Below are 20,196 nucleotides of genomic sequence, written 5' to 3'. Positions count from 1 at the left end.
TTTCCCCATTGTCCAGAGGGCATTCATCAGGACCCAGAGAAAAATTCTTCTTAAAGGTTGTGTGGATACCTCAGGTTTCACACCTTCCTTCTTCTCTATCTCACCCTTGCTATTCGGTAGTTATATGACCATAAAGCAAGACACCTATTTCCCCTTTCTTTGTCTCAGATGACCAAGCTGTAAAATGGGAGTAATAACTTGCATGCTATCTACATTCCCCACAGTCCTGTTGTAATAAAAGGACTTTGTAAAATTTCATATGCTCCAGAAATGAGAACTATTCTCACTCCTCTCTCTCTCTAAGCCCTCTATAGTTTCTTTTCTGGTATAATCCAGAGACATTTGTTCCTTTAGACATTTTTCCAAGGACCTACTGAACAAGCTGTGAGTCTGTTGATCATCTCTCTGAGAAAATCTCTGAATGAGTATTCTCTGAGATCTACTTCACCTTTCCTTTGATTGTAAATCAATTTTTTTCAGAAATCATCAAACACAGAATGACAAAATATAGAACTTTATCAGAGCAATAGGTAACTGACTAGCCAACTTGAAGAGAATCTAACTGGGATCAGAATTCAGTTCATCAATCCTAGTCAATCAATAAACATTTGTGAAGCAATAGGTGCCAGGTACTATGCTAAGGTGCTCTGATACAAGACAAAAATAAAACCATTTTGTACTCAAAAAACTTACTTTCTATTAGAAAATACACTGACTCTCTCTTTCTATATACATATATATATATATACATCTATATTATTTCTCTTTATTATTGTATATTTATTATAGTGTATTTCTCTTTATTATATGTATATAATAAAGAGGAGATAATAGCCGCTAGGGGACCAAGAAAGGCTTCAGAAAGATGAGTATAAACTGGGTTTTGAAGGAGATAAGAGATTCTAACAGGAAGAACTAAAGAGAGGATACTTTCCAGGCATGGTGGGATGCGGGAACTGGTACAAAGGAATGGAAACAGGACACAAGTAATGGAATGTCATGAGTGAAAAACTTCAAAAAGGCAAATATAGCTGGACTGATGAGTTTATGAAGAAGACTAATAAATAAATAATAAGGTTGAAAAGAAATTGGAGCTAGATTGTAAAGAATTTTAAATTCCAAATGGAGGAATTTTTATTTGATTCTATATGCAATAATGAGTCACTGGAGTTTATTGAATAGAGGCAGTGACATCATTAGTCTATACTTTAAGAAAAGTACTTGGTTCTCCATTAAACAAATGAAAGGGGGAGAAAACTTGAGATAGAAAAGCCTTATTGAATAGAGGCAGTGACATCATTAGTCTATACTTTAAGAAAAGTACTTGGTTCTCCATTAAACAAATGAAAGGGGGAGAAAACTTGAGATAGAAAAGCCAATTAGGAAGTTATTGCAATAATCCAGAAGTGAATAGACCCTAGAGTAATAGTCTAGGTCATGGTATATAAAGAAAATGGAATTGAAATGAAGCATACTGTGGAGAATCTACAAGGTTTAATAATTCATTAACTGAGGTAAAGAAAAGTGAGAAACTAAGGATGATTATAATGTTGGTAGAGACACTGAGAGAGTACCCCATCAGGAGTCTGTAGACTGATCTTCATGAGTTCAAATCTGGCTTCAACTACTAGACAAATGTTCCTGGGCAATTCATTCTTTGCCTCAGTTTCTTCATATGTAAAATGAGCTAGAGAAAAAAATGGCAAACCGTTCCAGTTTCCTTGCCAAGAAAAATTCAAATAGGGTCATGAAGAGTTGGAATGGCTGAAAAATGACTTAACAACAAAAATAACATTGCTAACTTAGGTGACTAGAAGAATGGTGGTACTCTGAATAGAAATAGGGGAGTTGGAAAGAGTGATGGATTTTGAAAGGAGTGCTGTGACTCAGCCATGTTGAGTTTGAATTATACAAATTACATTCAGTTCAAAATGTCCAGTAGGTAGTTGGTACTGCAGTAGTGGAATTCAAGGGGAAGACCTGGGCGAGATATTTAGATATAAGGGCTTTCTATCTGCAGAAAGATGATAAGTTGATGGAAACTGATGAGACTATAGGGCAGTGAGAGGGTAGAGAGAAGAGAAAAAGTCCCAGAATAGAGACTTTGGGGATTGCCTTGTATAATGACTTGGTTAGAAAATGGAAAAAGAGGTACCAGACAGGTAGGGATAGAAGAAGAACCAAGAAAGAGAAGAGACATGAAAAATCAGGATGAAACAAGTATTCAGGAGAAAAGCAGGATCAACAGGGAGAAATACTACGAAAGATTCAGAAGTATAAGAATTAAAAAAAAAAAACTATTGGATGTAGTAATTAGGAGAAAATGGTAATTTTGAAGAGATCAATTTCATAGAGTTTTACCCCTTCTCTAGAAGTTTCAGGGACCATGATAGGTACAGGGGTCTCTGCCCCAGCCAGTTTAGAGGCACAAAGAACCCAGAATGCTCCTGGAGCTGATGACCCTGATGGTGATATCACAGTCATCTCCATGGTGATGGGGCTCACCATGGGAAAGAAGGTTGAGTCTCAGTATAACCTACAAGATGGGTTACTGGAAGCATCTCATGAAAGAATGGGATAGCTGGCCAAAGTCTGAGACCTTGTGAACATAGACCCTGCCCCACACCATCTGCCAGGTCCTCGTCTCAGCCATTAAGCCATGGGATACGACAGAGCCCGTTTCTTGGGGGATGTAGATGAAGACCTCATCTGCCCCATCTGCTGTGGCGTCCTTGAGGAGCCTGTTCAAGCTCCTAACTGCGAGCATGCCTTCTGCAACACCTGCGTCAGCCAGGGGTCCTCCTGGCAGCAAACGTGCCCCGTGGACGGCAGCGTGGTGACGGTCCCCCACCTGCGCCCCATCCCTCGAATCATGAGGAACATGCTGTCCAAACTCCAGATCACGTGCGACAACGCCGTGGCCGGCTGCAACGCCATCCTGAGGCTGGACAATCTCATGGCTCACCTCCTCAACTGCGAGCACAGCCCCAAGTGCCCCGTGGCCTGCAAGCACGGCTGCGGCCTGGAGATGTCCAATGGGGAGCTGCCCAACCACAACTGCATCGAGCACCTGCACTCCATGGTCCAGCAGCAAGAGACCCACATCACGGAGCTGGAGAAGACATCGGCCGAGCAGAAGTTCCAGCTGGAGGAACAGCAGCGAGACATCCAGCTGCTGAAGGCCTACGTCCACGCTCTCCACAACGACAAGCCCAAGCTCCGGCCCGAGAACAGCGAGATCATCCAGTGGGTCAACTCCCTGCATCCAGAAGGGATGCCGAGCGGGGAGGATGGCAGCTCCAGCCCAGGGCCCACTCAACCACCGGTGCCGAAGACTTCAGCGGAAAATGGCTGCTCGGTGTCCTCCCCAACGAGCTGAATGCCAACTCCCCCCCAGAACAACCGGCCCCTGGGCCCAGAAACACTAAAAACAGGTCAGAAGAATCAGTGCTGCTTTGTGAACTACAGAATCAATGTGTCATTGGCAAGATGGCGGTGGTGGGGAATGCTTAAAGAAGGAAAAAACGGATGATGAGGAAGGGCCAGAGCCAGGGCTTGGTACCCCTTGGTGTACAAGAAATGAAGAGAACCACAGTGAGACCATCAAGTAAGAATGATTCCTGAAAACCCTAAGACACTGGCCATGTCTCTCACCACCCCACCTCCCATTGCCTATAATTAAGCCCCATTTGTCCTACTCTCCTAGCTCAAGGCCATTAGACTATTCCTCCTTCACTTCTCTAGCCCCTAATAATCAAGATGGAGATACGGGTATGAATACCATTTATTCTTCTTTCCTTATTCTTTTACCCTAAATTTCCATAAATGATTAGCCTGACTGAAAAAAGTCCCTATCTCTCTACTCCCCCAGAGTCTCTAGGTATCATTTTTTTTGAAACCAGAAACCTTTTAGATAAATGGAAGGAGGTATATCTCTTCCTTTGATTAGGAGATAAAAAATGGAAATTTGGCTCAATATTTTGGGTTAAGAAACGGGTAAAGTCAGAGGTAAAGCCCAAACAAGAGTGAGTGTGAGCCAAATAGTTACTGACTGGCACCAAAGGAAATGGGAGCACCCAGAACTTAAGTGCTAAGTAAGAATACTGATAACTCTGTAATAATGCATGGGAACAGAAATTTACTAGCTGACACTGTCTTTCCTTCTACCTACTTCACAAATAGGAATGATTGTTTTTGAAGCTTGATGGGTGAGAAAGCTATTGGGGTTGGCCACTATCCATGGCCTCCTGCTCTTTGTAACGGTGGTGGTAGATACGGGGCACACAATCCTCACCTACTCTGTGACTGTCCTTCAATAGTTTTATTTGCTTTGAATTTCTCCCCAACTAGGGAGGTCTCTGTGTTTAAGTAGAATGAACATGGGTTTATCATAGCCATCACAGGTCCTAATGCAGTCATATGTTGGGGATTTAGTTACAATTTTTTTCCTTTAAAAGAGATCAAACAATTTAAAAAATAGGAATTTTTAAAATTTATATTTTAATTACATAAAATGTTAGATCTGGAAAGAAACTTAGGGCATAAAACAAAGAATTTTAGCATTAGAAAGGATCTTAGAACATAAAATGTTATTCCCTAAAAGGAAAGTAAACTGGAAGAAAAACTCTAGACAGTACCTTGAAAAAGGATCACCATTGCTGGGTGAAGCTGGGCTGTACTAAAGTACCCAAGCCTGAATTTTCAAGAATTTGGATCTAGCTAGGATACAGACCACAAGGCTAAGATAGAGACAGAGATCCATATAGACATTAGCCTAGTGATCAGGTGTGAAGGATGAATGGCCATTGCTAGGAAAATAGAGATAATCATTCATTAGCTATATGTCTTTATTCATCTGTAGACTTTAGTTTCTTGATCTGGATAATGAGGAAACTAGATTACCAACTCTGATTTTTGATGATTCTTTTTTTGTCTTAGAAGTCAGTAATTCCTCAAGCCTGAATACACATATAAAGTAAACTAACCTTTTTTTCCTCTTTATGAGTTTTGGGGGAAAAATTTACCAGGAGGGGAGTTGAAGCTGCTTTTATTTCTATTTTATTTTTTTTCTGAGACAATTGGGGTCACATAGCAGGATTTGAACTTAGGTCCTCCTGATTTCAGGGTCAGTACTCTATCCACTGTGCCATCTAGCTGCCCCTTCAAAGCCACTTTTAGCTAAAAGATTCAAAGATTTGATATTAATATAGTCCTGGGCACAAGGGGCAAGTGTAAACTTTGGACCCCAAGTTCACCAAGAATTATAAAAAATGAAAAGTTTCAAATCAAGGATTATATGAAATCAGGATTTTATTTAATCAATGAGTATTTAATTGATTAAAAAGTATGTTAATCGGGGCAGCCAGGTGGCACAGTGGATACAGCACTAGCCCTGAAGTCAGGAGGATCCTGAGTTCAAATCTGATTTCAGACACTTAACACTTTCTAGCTGTGTGACCCTTGGCAAGTCACTTAACCCCAGTTGCCTCAGGGGGTAAAAAGTTAATCATAAAATTTAAGGATTAGTACAAAAGTACTAAAATGATAATCTTAGCATTTTTATTCTAAGTTTATTCTAAAGATATCTACTTTGTTACTAAAAGACCTAATTATCTTAACAAGGAAATATTTGTTTCATATTCTTCATTTAAAGGAACTACATGGAAAAAATCCAGGGTGTTAAAGTGGAGAATCATCATAGGAACCCCAGTCAAACACGCCTACCTCTTGTGACATTGCTTAGCCTTCCAGGACCTGGCACACCACTACCACCATCACCACCCACCATGTGAAGGCAACAGGCTTTGTGTTTTTTTTTTTTCCTGAGAGGTTAACGACACCCTTTTGGAAGTTGCAACTGTAAAAATAAAGTGAGGAACTGACAAAAAATATGTCCCAAGTACAGAGATCATTATGTGCCTTTTAACAGATCTTTTCAAATGCTGATTTTTCATTCTGTTTTTATGATTCATCCTATTATCTTTTCATGGCTTACATCAAACGAATCTGAGATTCTAGGGAATCACAAAGCTGGTAGGTAACTTTTTTTTCCCCCCATGACTTTAGTTGTCACTTGTTTTTAATTAACAGAAAAGGAAATTATTTTTCCTTCTCATTATAGCATTGATTCAATCCCTTTTTTTCTGCTCATCCTTAAACCCCTTCAATTTCACCAATAGTAAAAGTAGAAATTGAAGGAAGTGTTTGATTATAATTTATCCAAGTTTGACAAGATTCAAAAAATATTTTGCATGCTCACTGCATAAACCCTACAATAGGAATGTGAAAGAATGGAATACAAATGTGGATAACACATGTTTCCTCTCTTTACAGAGCTTATAAATAAGGAGAAAAGACAAATCCACAAATAGAAAATGGTGTCAGAGCTAGAAGAGAACTTAGATTCTAGTCCAATCAAGAATCTAGTCTCTCTCAATTTACATATGAGGAAAGAAGGAAGCCACTAGCCCAATGTCATACAACTAGTTAGAGCTAGACAGAAAATCTAGATCCCAGATCTGATTCTTATTTCCATCCTTCTACAAACCCACCATTAGACACAAACCATAATATAAAGGGAAGAATGGTAGGCACATCAAGAAAGGCACACAAAGAGCACTAAGAGAATTTACATAATGATTTAATGTGAAGGCTGAAAATAGAATAAAGGACTAAGGTCTTTTAAAGTATACAGTGAAACCACATTAATCAACCTTAGTATATTCAAAATAGGGCACTAAAACAATTCAATAAAACCAACTGTTTTAATTTAGAGTTCACTTTTTCCAGTTCTTGACTTTTAAATTAACCCGGTTTAACTAGAAGTGGGGAAAGGTGATATGATGGAAAGAATTCTGAACTTGGCAAAAATTAAAAAAAAAAACAAAAAAAAACTATTAAACGCTAGATCTGTCACTCACTAGTTTCATGACCAAGGAGAAACTACTTACAACCTCTCTTTGCCTCAGTTTTTTTTTTTTTATTTGTAAAAGACAATGTTGGAAGGGGAGAAGAAAGGAGGGAAGAAGGAAAGGTAATAACATTTTCAATTCCCTACCTTACAGGGCTATGGTGGGTAATGTACTTTCTAAGGTTCATATATACTTTAGAATCTGTTGACAGAACAGGAAATTAGATCATAGATTTAGAGTTGGAAAGAACCTAGGAGATTATCTAATTCCACTCCCTTAAATACCTATGAGAAAACAGCCAACGTTACCCAGCCTGTGTCAGAGCTGGGATCTGAAAATCTTGACTACTTTAGACATGGAATCAAGATCTGTGTTCAAATTTGACCTCAGACAACTAGGAACTATCCCCATTGGGCGAGTCACTCAATTTTTTCAACTGTAAAATAAAAATACAACAGCCCCTCCCTCCAAAAGTAATTGTGTGAATCAAATAACATATAAAGTTTTTAACATAGTGCCTGGCTAAGTATCTACTGTTGTTCAATTGTTTAAGTTGTGTCCACCTCTCCGTGACCCCATTTGGAATTTTTTTGGCAAAGATATTGGAATAGTTTGCCATTTCCTTCTCCAGTTTATTTTACAGATGAAGAAACTGAAACAAATGGAATTAAATGGTACATAGCGAGAAAGTATCTGAGGCTGGATTTGAACTAAGATCATCTTGACTTTAAACCTAGAACTCTCTCTACTGCACTACCTAGCTGTCCTGGCACATAACACACACTTAATAAATTCTGGTTTCTATGTTGTTCTTTCATAGGCACCAGATTTATTAGCCATAAAATGTTATATCAATATTTTTGTTGTTTTATCCCTTTGTAACAGAAACATTATAATCTTTCAATTTTGTATTAAAAGCTGCTAAACAGTAAATCTCTGATTAATAGATCTTGCCTCTCGGACTGGAAAGGCTATTAGATGGAGTAGAAATTGCTCTGATTTGGTATCAGAGAAAATGGGTTTAAATCTTGACTCTTCTGGTTGTGATCTCTGTAATCTTATATAAGTCACTTCCCATTTCTAGGCTAAAATGAGGGGTTCATAGAATCTAGATTTAGAGCTAGAAAAATGTAGGAGTTCATTGTCCAATCCTCTTACTTGAAGGATGAGAAAACGCAGGCCCAGAGAGAGGTGATTTGTTCAGGGTCACAAAGCCAAGTGTCAAAGGCAACCCAAATCTTCCTGGACACAGGTACAGCATCCTATCCATTGTATAGCCTAAGGAAGTACCCAACCAACTCTTAACATTTTATGATCAGCACTTCACTGATAGGACATTTAAGCATTACAGAATAGAATTAAATAATCAAGAGTTGAAAGAATTCAAACAACCTAACACCACTGAAGAAGGATAGAGAATGGTACAATGATCAATCAGTCAATAAACATTTATTAAGCACCGACTATATGTCAGGCACTTTGCTATGTGCTGAGGATGCAAAGAAAAATAAAAGATAGACTGATTTTAAGGACGTCACAGTTTAACATGCATACAACTATGTACAAACAAGATAAAGATTGATCGATCAATTGTTATAGACAGAAAATCATATACTTGTGTGTTTATAATCATTCAGCATTCCTCTTTGGTGTCAAGGATTTTGCACAACAATGTATTCTCTAACATCTATATATACACAAATTATATATATATATATATATATTTTTTTCAAATTATTTTCCCATGGTCGCAAATCAAATAAGGAATTCAAACCAATTATTCTGATTCCATGTGTAAAGCCTTTTCCTTCCATTATATACTACTTTGCCTGAAGATCTTTTAAACATTGCAGAACTCTGATTTTCTATGATTCCATCAATCTGACTATATATATATATATATATATATATATATATATATATATATATACACACACATATATATATGTGTGTGTATATATATATGCACCCATATGATAGATTGGAAATAATCAAGAGAGGGAAGGTAGTAGAATTAAGGGAGAGGAGGAAAGGCTTCCTATACAAGTGGCTCTGCCAAGGACTTGTACCTATTCCCAGGACCATAGGAGTCATCCTGGATCTGATTATATACATAGACACATATGATAGATTAGAAATAATCAAGTGAAAGAAGGTAGTAGAATTATGGGGTATCAAGAAAAGCTTCCTATACAAGATGACTCGGTCAAGAACTTGTACTTATTCCTGGGAAGCATCAGGAACCATCCTGGACCTGTTTACAGTGAGAAAGGGAGGAAAGGAAAAAGTAAAGAATGGAATGGGAAAGGGAATTACTTCCTCCATGAATAGGATCATTCCAGAATGAAATCTGTTTCAGGCAATGCTAATGTTCCTCCTACTCCTTCTTTTCCACTTTTTCCTTCTTCTTTCTCTTCTTTTACCTCTTTCTACTCCTTTTTCAGTTTCTTTTCCACTTCCACTCTTCCTCCTCTTTCTCTTGCTTCTTTTTCACTTTCTCCTCTCCCACCTTTCCCTAACTTCCCTTTTTAGAAATAAGCACCTCTGATTATTAAAAAAATGAGCCTTAGATCATAGCATAAGATCACTCCTTAGCGCTGCATTCATATTCTGCCTTGGTTGTAAAGCTGAATGTGTTTACAAAAGGAACTGAGCGCTGACTCTGGACATGGACAGAAATAAAGATGCTAGAGATGATGTTATTGTGCAAAAATCCTCGACACCAAAGAGGAATACTGAATGACAAGGGGACAGGTGGGGAGAGGCAGACTCTAATTATATTACAACTAAGCCCCAAAGTAGGCTACAAATGATGTATAATGAGGTGCATGCTGGCTGAGAATCAGAACCGGGGTCCAGCTCAGTCTATGTCACAAATGTGGCCACTTGAGGGGCAGTGTCAATATTGAATAGGGTAATGGACTTGGTGTCCGACCTCTGCCTCAGACATTTACTAACTTCGTGACCCTGAATAAGTCATTTAACTTCAATGAACCACATTCTCCTCAAATGCAAGTACTTTACAAACCTTAAAGAGCTATATAAACGTCAACTCTTGTTATAAATCTGGTTATTTAGGCATATGACTTTGGCAAAGTCACTTCCATCATCTGTAAAATAAGAGGTCTGTCGTATATAACAATAACTCATGTTTCTATAAAAGTCTCAAAAGTAGAAAGTATTTTCCTCACCACAATCCTTTGAGAAAAGAAGAAGGACATTGGTCCCTATTTTACTAATGGGGAAACAGAGTCACAAAGAGAAAAAAAAATGTTTTCCCATGGTCACAAATCAAGTAAGGAATTCAAACTAAATATCCTGATTCCATGTGTGAATCCTTTTCCTTCCACTATATACTACTTTGCCTGAAGATCGATCTAACAATGCAGAACTCTGATTTTCTATCTGACTATAAGATTCCTTAATTCTGGAATAATAATCTATGGGAAATAAAATTCACAGGATTTATGTAGGGAATCTCCTAATGCTGCTTAGGCTCGGGTCCCAGTCCAACTTTGACTGCTTCCAAATGTTGTGAATATCCTCCAACTCTTATTCATTTGTAAAGTGAGGCAGCTAGGTGGCTCAGTGGATAGAGTATCTTACTTAGAATGAAAATATAAGAATTCAAAGATAGCCTCAGATTCTGACTAGTCATGTAGATAAGTCACATAACCTTTAATTTCCTCATCTGATATACGGGATCATGATAGCACTTACCTATAAATACCATGGGGGTAGCTAGGTGGTACGGTAGATAACGCATTAGATCTAAGGTCAGAAATATCTGAGTTCAAATCCAACTTGAGACACTTAATAGCTGAGTGATCCTGGGCAAGTCACTTAACCCTGATTTCTTCAGTTTTCTCTTCAAAATGATCAGAAGAAGGAAACAGTAAACCAATCCAGTATCTTTGCCAACAAAACCTCCAAATGGGGTCACAAAAATTCGGACACGATAAACAACAGAGCAATAAAAATAACAAAATAGCACATATAGTACTTACCTCTCAGAGTTGTTAGAATAAAATGACTGTGTGTCTGTGTGTGTGTGTGTGTGTGTGTGTGTGTGTGTGTGTGAGAAATTTAATTTTGCTGAGGCAAATGGAATTAAGTAATAGCTAGGATATGTTAAGTGTCTGAGACCAGATTTGAACTCAGGTCCTCCTGACTTCAGGGCTGGTGATCTATCCACTATGCTAACTAGCTGCCCCATGAGATAGAATTTTTAAAGTGTTTTGCAAACTTTATGGTGCTATATAAATGTCAGCAGCAGCAGCAGGAGCACCACTACTACTACTACCATTCATGAAAGACAAAGTTTTCATAGTAAGAATCCTAAGTACCAAAAAGAAAAAAAAAAAAAGATTAAAAAAAGATCTAAGCTACTATTATCTCCTACCTATGTCCTTACCACCAACACCCCCCAAAAAAGTGAAATAATAGTACCTGCTCATTTTATCTCATAATTGCAGAATAGGGAAAGAAAATCATAGAGAGCTTTTAGATAAAAATTGCATTAATGAAGCACTTGATTTTTCAGTCTTGAATCCCTTAGTATGTATGTGACCTTGAAAAAAAATTACTTCCCCTAAGTCTCAGTTTCCCCATTTGTAAAATGAGGGGTTGGACTAAGTACCCCACAAGCCCCCTTCTAGCTCTAAATGGAAAACTAGGAGATAATCACAAGTATTTCTTCTAGCTGTAATATGATGAAAAATAATGTCAAATGAGAGAATATCCATGAAGTAAGACACTGAAGTCTAGGGGTATGGCAGGGGAGCCCTCAGCGGCAGCTGCTTCTCATTACTGCTCGTGATTATTTCATCCCAAAGGATGCAGGGACCTGCTGGGATAGAGGCGAGAGAAGGGACAAATGAGGAGGCAATTATACCCTGACAGCTGCACTGAGGATCAGTCGGTCCTGTTACCGGGACTCAGGCAACTTGCTGACCAGGCACAAGACAGCCTCCCTAAGGCCTTTGACAACAGTCATGACTCCTTGGATAGTCTTGGAAATCCTCTGATTTTCTGTAGATAAGTGTGTCTGGTGAAAGGGAGCAATGTTCTTGTGTATGGGTAAGGAATAGAAAGGTTTCTCATTTGGGTGTGGAGCAAGAAAGTTTTCTCTGAACTGTTTGGAAAACTAGAGAGAAGGGGAGAAAGGGAGGGAAGAGAGGAAGGGAGAGAAGGAGGGAGGGAGGAAGAAGGGAAGAAGGGAGAGAAAGAAGGAGGTAGGAAAAAAGATGGGAAAAGAGAGGGAGGGAGAGAGGAAAAAGAGAGGGAGGGAGGGATGAAGGAAGGGAGGGAAAAAATGATTATCCCTATTTTACAATTGAGGAAACTGAGGCAGATAGTAGTTATGTTATTTGTCCGGAGTCACATAGCTAATAAGCATATGAACTAAAATATTTCTGATTCCAAACCCAACATCATCTCCATTTCATCATCTAACTTTACATGGTGAGGGAAAGAGAGATAATAAAAGGAAGGAAAGTGGAATGAGAGGAACAACCATCAGGGAAAAAGAACCTAGAATGCAGAGTTGAGTCTGAGAGCTTGATCTACTTCCTATCTGTGTGATCTTGGGAAGGCCATTTTCACAGGAATATCTCCAGTTTCTATAGATCTTCCTGGTTTACAAAGTCTCACCACAACCCCCTGAGGAGACAGGCAGAGAGCTGTCATCCAACCCAGTGTATGGAACCTGTGGGTCAGAGAGGAATCATGACCTGGTCCTGGTCTCCCCTCGCTGTCCTGGGGCTCCGAGGTCAGTGGTCCTCCCACTCTCCCCTGCACTGGGGACCCAACCTGGTGGCTGTGAAGAAAATGCCGTGACCTATAGCATGGCAGCTATTACTAAACGTGGGACCTGGGCAAGTCATTAATTTGCAAACAGATCTGGCTTTCCCTTCTAATTCAGCCTCTTCACTGGGTGGCAAAAAAACAAAAAACAAAAGCCCGCAGAGTTTAAGGGATTGGACAAAGGTTATTCAGCAAGGCTGTGGCAAAAGTTGGGTATCCCAAGTGCTGGCCCAGGGCCAAAATGAAGGTTTCCACTGGGCTAGAAACAATCACTCTTTTAACCAGGAGTGTGGGTAAATGCTTAACAACCTGTTCTCTGGGAGAAAAAAAAAAACGTACCACACACTTTTAAGTTTAATCTGAATGATTTAAGTCTCAAATCTCAATAATTAGCAAAACAATAAATCAAATCCTGATTTGTAGTTTGCCAATTTCCAAGGTGTAAATGCTCACAGTGAAAATTGAACAGCCAGCTCCAGGATATCTCTGATATAACTTCTAATAGTGTGCACTTAAATGCATACAACCACTCATGCTTGTTATTGTTGTTGTTCAGTCATTTCAGTCATGTCTGGCTCTCTGTGATCCCATTTGGGGTTTTCTTGGCAAAGACATGGAGTAATTTGCCATTTCCTTCTCCAGCTCATTTTATAAATGAGGAAAATTAAGCAGAGGGAAGTGACTGGCCCAGGGTCACACAGATAGATTGTCAGGCATTCCTGACAGCTCTATCCTCTGTGTCACTTGGCTAACCATTTCATTGGAATCATTACTCACAGTCACTGAGTCATAATTGTATTATGAATTAGAATAGGTTCTCTATTTTTGTTTATCAAAATGGTTGTGTGTGTTTTTTTTTTTTAATTTAGCAAAGATTTATTTTTTTCCCCACTCATTTCATTTGGGGAAAAGAAAAGAAAACCATTGTAAAAAAAATATGCATAATCAAGCAAAACAAATGCCAGCCTTGGTCATGTTCAAAACAATATCTCATTCTTCCCCCTGAATCCATCTTCTCTCTGTCACAAGGTTGGTAATTTGCTAAATTTAAAAGAGGAACATAAAGTACTTCAAGATCAAATAAAAAAGAAAAAAACTTCCAGTTGAGAGAATCAGGGAAGATAACATGGAAGAAGGCCTCCCACTTCCCAGTTCAGTATTTCTTCTGTTACCATACACTACTGTGAGTCTTCTACAAGTCTCCTTTTGGTCTAAGATAAAATACACTGTTAAAGGTAACTTAAAATGCCATGTACATTCAACTGAGGGATCAGACACAGCTCTAAGAAAATACTTTCAGAACACCAAATTGAGCAAGTCACGACCTCTCTGGGAATTGTTTTCTGATCTTCAAAATGTAGAAGTTGGAGAACAATCCCTTCTAGCTCTAAATCTGTGATCCTGTAATCCCGTGCAAAATGTAGTCCAGGAGGTGGGAGGACTGTCCACTTGGGAGCAATGGAAAGAAAATCCTTGTCCACTTGGGAGCAGAGGAGAGCCATAGACAGATGTGAGCCAGTTCTTGGAGCAGAGGATGCTAAGACCAGGAAAGATACTCAGAAAGAGGGTTAATCCAAGCCAATGAATAATAGATTGGTTCTTAACTTTTTGAGTTAATGTGGTAAATTGGTAAATTTGGTAAATGTGGTAAAACCTTTGACCCCCCTTCTCAAAATAATATTTTTAAATGCACAAAATAAAATACAAGGAATTACAAAGGAAAATATATTCAGAGAGGGTCATCAAATTAAAAAAAATTAAAAGCCCATAGGGCTTTGATCTAGGCTAATGCTCTATTTTATGAATAAGGAAATAAAGATAAAGGAGAGGGAGTGATTTGCCAAGATTACTTAGGTAGTAAGTAGCAGAACCACAATAAGAACACTATTCTCCTGATTCCTACACCTTGAATTTTTCCTCCATCAAAATGTTTTTCTCAAGGGTAACAGAAGTATCACAATTATTTTTCTAATATATATTTTCTTATTTTGTTAAAAGTTGGGTTTGGATTTTGACAGATATCTCTATTAGCATTGTAACCATGAGTAAATATTTCCCAATTACATGCAAAATTTTTTTTGTTTTAGATTTTGAGTTTGGAATTAGAAAGTTTAGAATTTAAAATTCTGTATCTAGTCAATAATAATAGTGGACATTATTTTAAAAATGAATAGAAGACAGGCAGATAATAAAGAGGACTGAATGAAGTCAATCATCTGTTATGTTTTAAGCTCCTACCATGTGCCAGATATTATTTTTGGGGTTGAGGAAACACACACAAAGAAACACTCTTTATTCATAGGAATCATATTCTAATGGATTTAGGAAGAGAAAGGAAGATAATATTCTCAGATAAGTTAGGACCATTCAGGAGCATCATTCAAAAGATCCAAGACCAGTACCAATACACTAAGTTAACTTGAAGGAGAAAATCAGAATTTGGAAGGGTGAGAGCAAGAGCCTGTCAAATCAGCCTGTCAGTCACATCTCAAGGTCATACAAAGCCCAAAGGGTTGATCCAAACTATTTTACCCAGAGGCAGGTCGAACTTCACAACAATAGTAACCCACTGGCCGAAATTTAAAGGCCCCTTTAGAAGGAGGGACCCACTAGCTGAGCCTTGCCCAAAGCAAATTCTGTAATCAGTTCAACAAAGTGAGAAGAGTCCCTTTATCTTACATTTCTGATTACAAATATTCACGCTGCTTTATCTTACACTACCAGGTATAGTCAAGTGGTTCATGAATAAAGATGGAAATAATAAGCAAAGAAGGGAGAAGTCTCCTAGAAGAGATAGAGGCTCAAGGTTCTGAAATGTCATCTGGGTTTAGCAATTCCTGCAGCAGCCCAAGCTGCAATTATCTTGCACAAGAATTTGTTGATTTGCTTGAAGGTCAAAAGTAGAGATCATTAGATTAAATTATGGGAGTAAATCAGGACACAGTACTTTAGCCATTGCCTCCTTTCATTCTCAAGGCTGGTCTTCTGAAAACAAGAATCTTCCTATATTAACCTTTTAGAAATAGAAGAGAACCTCCTGACATAATGAATCTCTAATACTGTGATATCAGAGCAAAAAGAAATATGCTTCTCCTAGAAAAAAGATCTCAATATTCCAATGCTTTCCAAGCCCAGCCCTTGGCCCACCAAACCACATTATGTCTCATGAATAAGTTTTACATTCCCTGAATTGAATAAACAAAGAAGATCTCTAAGTTAATTTTCTTATGAAACACATGAATTATCAGGGTTGTTAATTCATGACTGGATCAGAGAAGGTTAGACTAAAATTCTAGGACTCTTAGAGATGTGGAATGAACCTCCAAGGCTAGATCAATTTTTACCTGAATAGAGAACTCCCCTCTCCCATGAATAGTTATCGATTTTCTGTTTAAATACTTCCAATGACAGAGATCTATCTCTCTTCAAAGGCATTCCTACTCCACTGGAAATTTCCCAATTCCATTGGAAACCTTCTAGTGGATAGTTCAAATTGTATAGAAGTTGGACCTTACTTTGAACTAAAATTTATCTGCCTGTTAATCCTGCAGTGTCATATAATGGCGGGGAACCACTAAATATTGAGTCAAGAGAGCTGTAGATTTGAATCTTGATTCTACTAACAGTGTGACCATGGGCAAAACATGGAACCTGTAGGAGCTTCAATTATCCACATTTTATAGAAGAGGTAATGACCTACACTAATCTCACAGGGATACTGTGAGCATCAAATGAGATAAAACATGTTAAGGATTTTCAAACAATAAAAATCTAGTAAAAGTATTCTCTCCTTCACTCTTTGTTCCCAGTTTGGGCTTCTGGGGACAAACAAAACAAATCTAAGCCCTTTTTCACATGACATTTCTTTAGTTATTTGAACACAGCAAGTTGACATTGTGCAGAGGACTGGACCTGGATTCAGGAAGATCTTGAATTTAAATTGTGCCTCAGGCACATACTAGGAATATGATCTTAGACAAATCACTCAACCTCAATCTGCCTCAGTTTCCTCTTCTGTAAAATGAGGATAGTAATAGTATCTAACACTCAAGATAAAGTTAGATAATATTTGTAAAGTGCTTTGCGGAGCTTAGAGATAATAAATGCTAGTTATTAATCTATAAATGCTAGCTATTGATAAGGCTATTATAATGATGCTATCCTGAACTTGCCCCTTCCCCTCCTCCAACAGTTCGCTGCTTCAGACTAATCATCTCCAGGTCCTCCCAAAAGTCTTCCTATGACATAGTTTCTAGCTTCTATTCGGATTTCTTTTTCTCAGTGGGATCCTAGAATCTCCTAAAGCACAACCTAGAAAACTATCAGAGCACTCAGAAGAATGTTGGAACATTTTCGTGGTCCCCCTTTGGGATTACCTTAGGAAGTGATGATCTGGATGACTAAACTAAGCCAGAAGCAGCAGCTTTCTCAACTCAACTCCACTCCAAAAAATCAAGATTAGGTGTACAAAAGAAACTCCAGCTATACCAGCCATAAAGAATTTGCCATTTGTTGAAAAGGACAGGTGAGCTGGAGTTCAATGTAGTGTCACAGAAAAAAAATTATCTTTGGGGGTCCAAAGAACCTCCTTTCCAATCCTAATTTTGCTTCTTATTGGTTATATGACCTTGAACAAAGAACTTAGTCTTTCTAAGCTAAATTTCTTCATGGATAATGTAAAGGGGCCAGACTAGCTATTGTCCAAAATCCTCTTCAGTTTTGACAGCATGGATTCCATGAACTATGAAGTGTTAGTGTTAACTGACATTCTCCAACCATCAAATCAACATAAATGGGGCTGAAATTTAATATATCTTCCTATGCTGCCAAATGAAAAAGAAGCAATAAATACAAAAAGAGTGTCTTCAGGGAAGAAAAGTCACTATGGAGAGGAGAGGTGAGAGAGAAGGGAATAAGGAATCAGCGGGGTCTTAAGGCTGGTAATAAAATGCCAGCTAACACAAGTGAAAGGGCCAATGGAGATCAATTTCTATGATATGTGGAGACTCTTGGAAAAACATAATCAGACACAAAAGGAAAGTCCTGAATAATAATGGCCCACATTTCTATAATATCCTGTGGCTTCTTTACAAGTAGAAATAGATGGCGAGACAGTTGGCCAAGCAATCCATAGACCTAGGTCCCTGCCTTAGCATTTACTTATAGCTGTGTGACTGAGACAAATCAAATTAGATCTTTGAGGTGCATCTTCTTCATCTGTATAAAAGAGAATAATGATATTTTCACTCTCTGCCCTCAAGGGAGCATTAGAAGAAAAATGTTTGGTAAATCTTAATATACTTGGAAAAAGTACTTAGAAAAATTGGGGATCTTGATTAAATCTGAGGTTTCACTTGTATCAGGGACTCCTAACTGATGAAACTCCTTCTACCTATGTAGATTGACAAGTTCTCTGCCATTTAGGGTCTTTTAAGTGCTGGTACTTAAAAATGGCAGCTGCTAAACCATACAGCAAGGATCCTCATGGGCCACACTTTGACTCTCAAAACTACACACATTAATATATTCAGATTTTTATTAATACATCACCAACACATTAAAATTAGATAGGAACCATATTTTAATCTAGTTTAGCCATGCTTGGGAATGCTTTGGATCACATGTGGCACCTGAAACACAGAGAAATGACATAATTGCCCAGGGTCACAAAATTAGAATGTGTCAGAAGCTGAACCCAAATTTTCTTGGCTTATAAATCAGTTCTTTCTCCATCGCAACAGGTGGCTTCTTTATTTTTAAAAATGTGAGCTATTATTATCTTCTCTTCCTCGAGTACTATGATTCATGGAACATAAATAATCAGACATGACTAAACAACTGAAGAACAACAATTATTTTCTCTTAAGAGCCCAACTGAGGTTGGGAAGGTTGGGAAGGCAGGAACTATTGCCTCTATTTTACAACCAAGGAAACTGAGTCCAAAGGAGAAAAGGGCTTCTTTAATAGTATACAGGCTTTAGAGGAATGAGGACTTCAAGTATTCTGCCTCCGATTACATTGACCTTTTTGACTCTATGGGTTGAAAGGATGGGGATGTGTTTGAAATAATTATGTGAATGAAGGGAGGATTTTTCTACAGAAAAAAAGCTTGTGAATCACAAGCTTACTCTTGGACACCAAAGCTTGTCTCACGCCCACTCTCTTTCCACATTTTCATTTCACATACTCATTTTGGTGTTGGTAATGGAACCGGTCAAACATTTTCCTAACTACTTTTGACAATTCCCTTCCAAACGCCTAAGTAGTATTTTATACTTTAGAAAGTGCTTTCTTAGATATTCTCTTATTTGATACCCATAGTAGCTCTGAAGGCAATAGGCAGATATTATTAGATATTATTATGTCCATTGAGTGATAAGAGAAATGAAGATAGAAGTCGAGTGAGAAATTCAAATTAAAAAAACCACTCGTTATCAAAATTAACACTAGAATTCAGCACTCCTGACTTGGTTCAGAGTTCTTTCCATTATACCTGGCTCATAGACAATGGTTGGTTTTTATATCTGGTTTAGGACAATAGGACCTTGAACATCTGCTCTAATAGCATACCTTCCCCCTTTATTTTGGGAAAGGGGAAAGGGGAAAGGTCCACATCTATGATTTCAGTGATACAGGCAACTGCTAGTGAGGAAACTCCCTCTTCCATTATAAAATACAACTTCATGACAATTTGAAATCTTAAAGACTTGTAAGGGATATTAAGAGTTTATAAGTGTCTTGGCCAAGGTCACATCACCATGATATGGGAGTTCAAGTTCAGAATTTGAACCCAAATATTCACAACTCTGGTGTCCATTCTCAATCCATTTCCTAGGGTCCCTTGACTCTCAGAAAAATACCCATATGACTTTAAATGGCAAGAAGAGATCATATCTCCACGTCAAGTACAGGAAATCAGAAGACATTTACCCTCTCAAAAGGTTTATTTCAAGAGCTGTATGTGAGGAAAAATCCCTTTCAGGGTTCAGCTTTATCCTGAAGGACAGAGTCTGATTGCTATTATTTCTATCTCTAAACAGCAACTATTCACCATTATTAGACCATCCATCCTTCTAGAAATCACAGTGGCGGGTCTGCCACTGGTCTGATTCTCTGGTCCTACCCATAAGCTGTACATCCCTGCCAGTTGTCTGACACATTAGTGAGTGGTTTGCCATCAAGGAAAATGGAGTTTGTACATACTTGGTGATTTATGGCAAATCCAACCTTGTTCATTTTTCCCCAAAAAAAAGTCTTCAGAGAGAATAACACAAGAGCAAAAAAATTGGCATTTGTAACACTGTAATTGGAGATTATCATATTAATAATCCATGGTGATAAAAGTAACTGGCATTTATGTGATATCAACTATGTGTCAGGTACTGTGATAAGTACTTTACAAATATTATCTTATTTGATCCTCACAACAACCCTAGGAGATGGGTTGTATTATTATCCCCATTTTAGAGTTGAGGAAACA

General features: G+C 38.2%; 2 protein-coding genes across 7 annotated transcripts in view; one reads left to right on the top strand and one right to left on the bottom strand.

The window, feature by feature from the left end:
* Window positions 1–20,196, bottom strand: part of SORCS2 (sortilin related VPS10 domain containing receptor 2) — a 1,241,960-nt gene that overhangs the window by 1,072,814 nt on the left and 148,950 nt on the right. The gene's annotated exons all lie outside the window — the stretch shown is intronic.
* LOC127540734 (E3 ubiquitin-protein ligase NRDP1-like) lies at window positions 2,498–5,752 on the top strand. 3 transcript variants are annotated; one of them, XM_051965570.1, is made up of 2 exons: window positions 2,498–3,607; window positions 5,654–5,752. In XM_051965570.1, exon 1 carries the CDS (start codon window positions 2,660–2,662, stop codon window positions 3,377–3,379), a length of 720 nt encoding a protein of 239 aa, XP_051821530.1. In that variant the 5' UTR covers window positions 2,498–2,659; the 3' UTR covers window positions 3,380–3,607; window positions 5,654–5,752. The 3 variants fall into 3 exon arrangements, with proteins under 3 accessions (XP_051821530.1, XP_051821532.1, XP_051821533.1); XM_051965572.1 differs by having other exon boundaries at window positions 2,498–3,771; XM_051965573.1 differs by having other exon boundaries at window positions 2,498–3,434; window positions 5,654–5,751.

The sequence above is a fragment of the Antechinus flavipes genome, chromosome 6, assembly GCF_016432865.1.
Source record: "Antechinus flavipes isolate AdamAnt ecotype Samford, QLD, Australia chromosome 6, AdamAnt_v2, whole genome shotgun sequence".
In the NCBI taxonomy this organism is placed as follows: Eukaryota; Metazoa; Chordata; class Mammalia; order Dasyuromorphia; family Dasyuridae; genus Antechinus; species Antechinus flavipes.
This window is presented reverse-complemented; position numbering and strand designations above follow the sequence as displayed.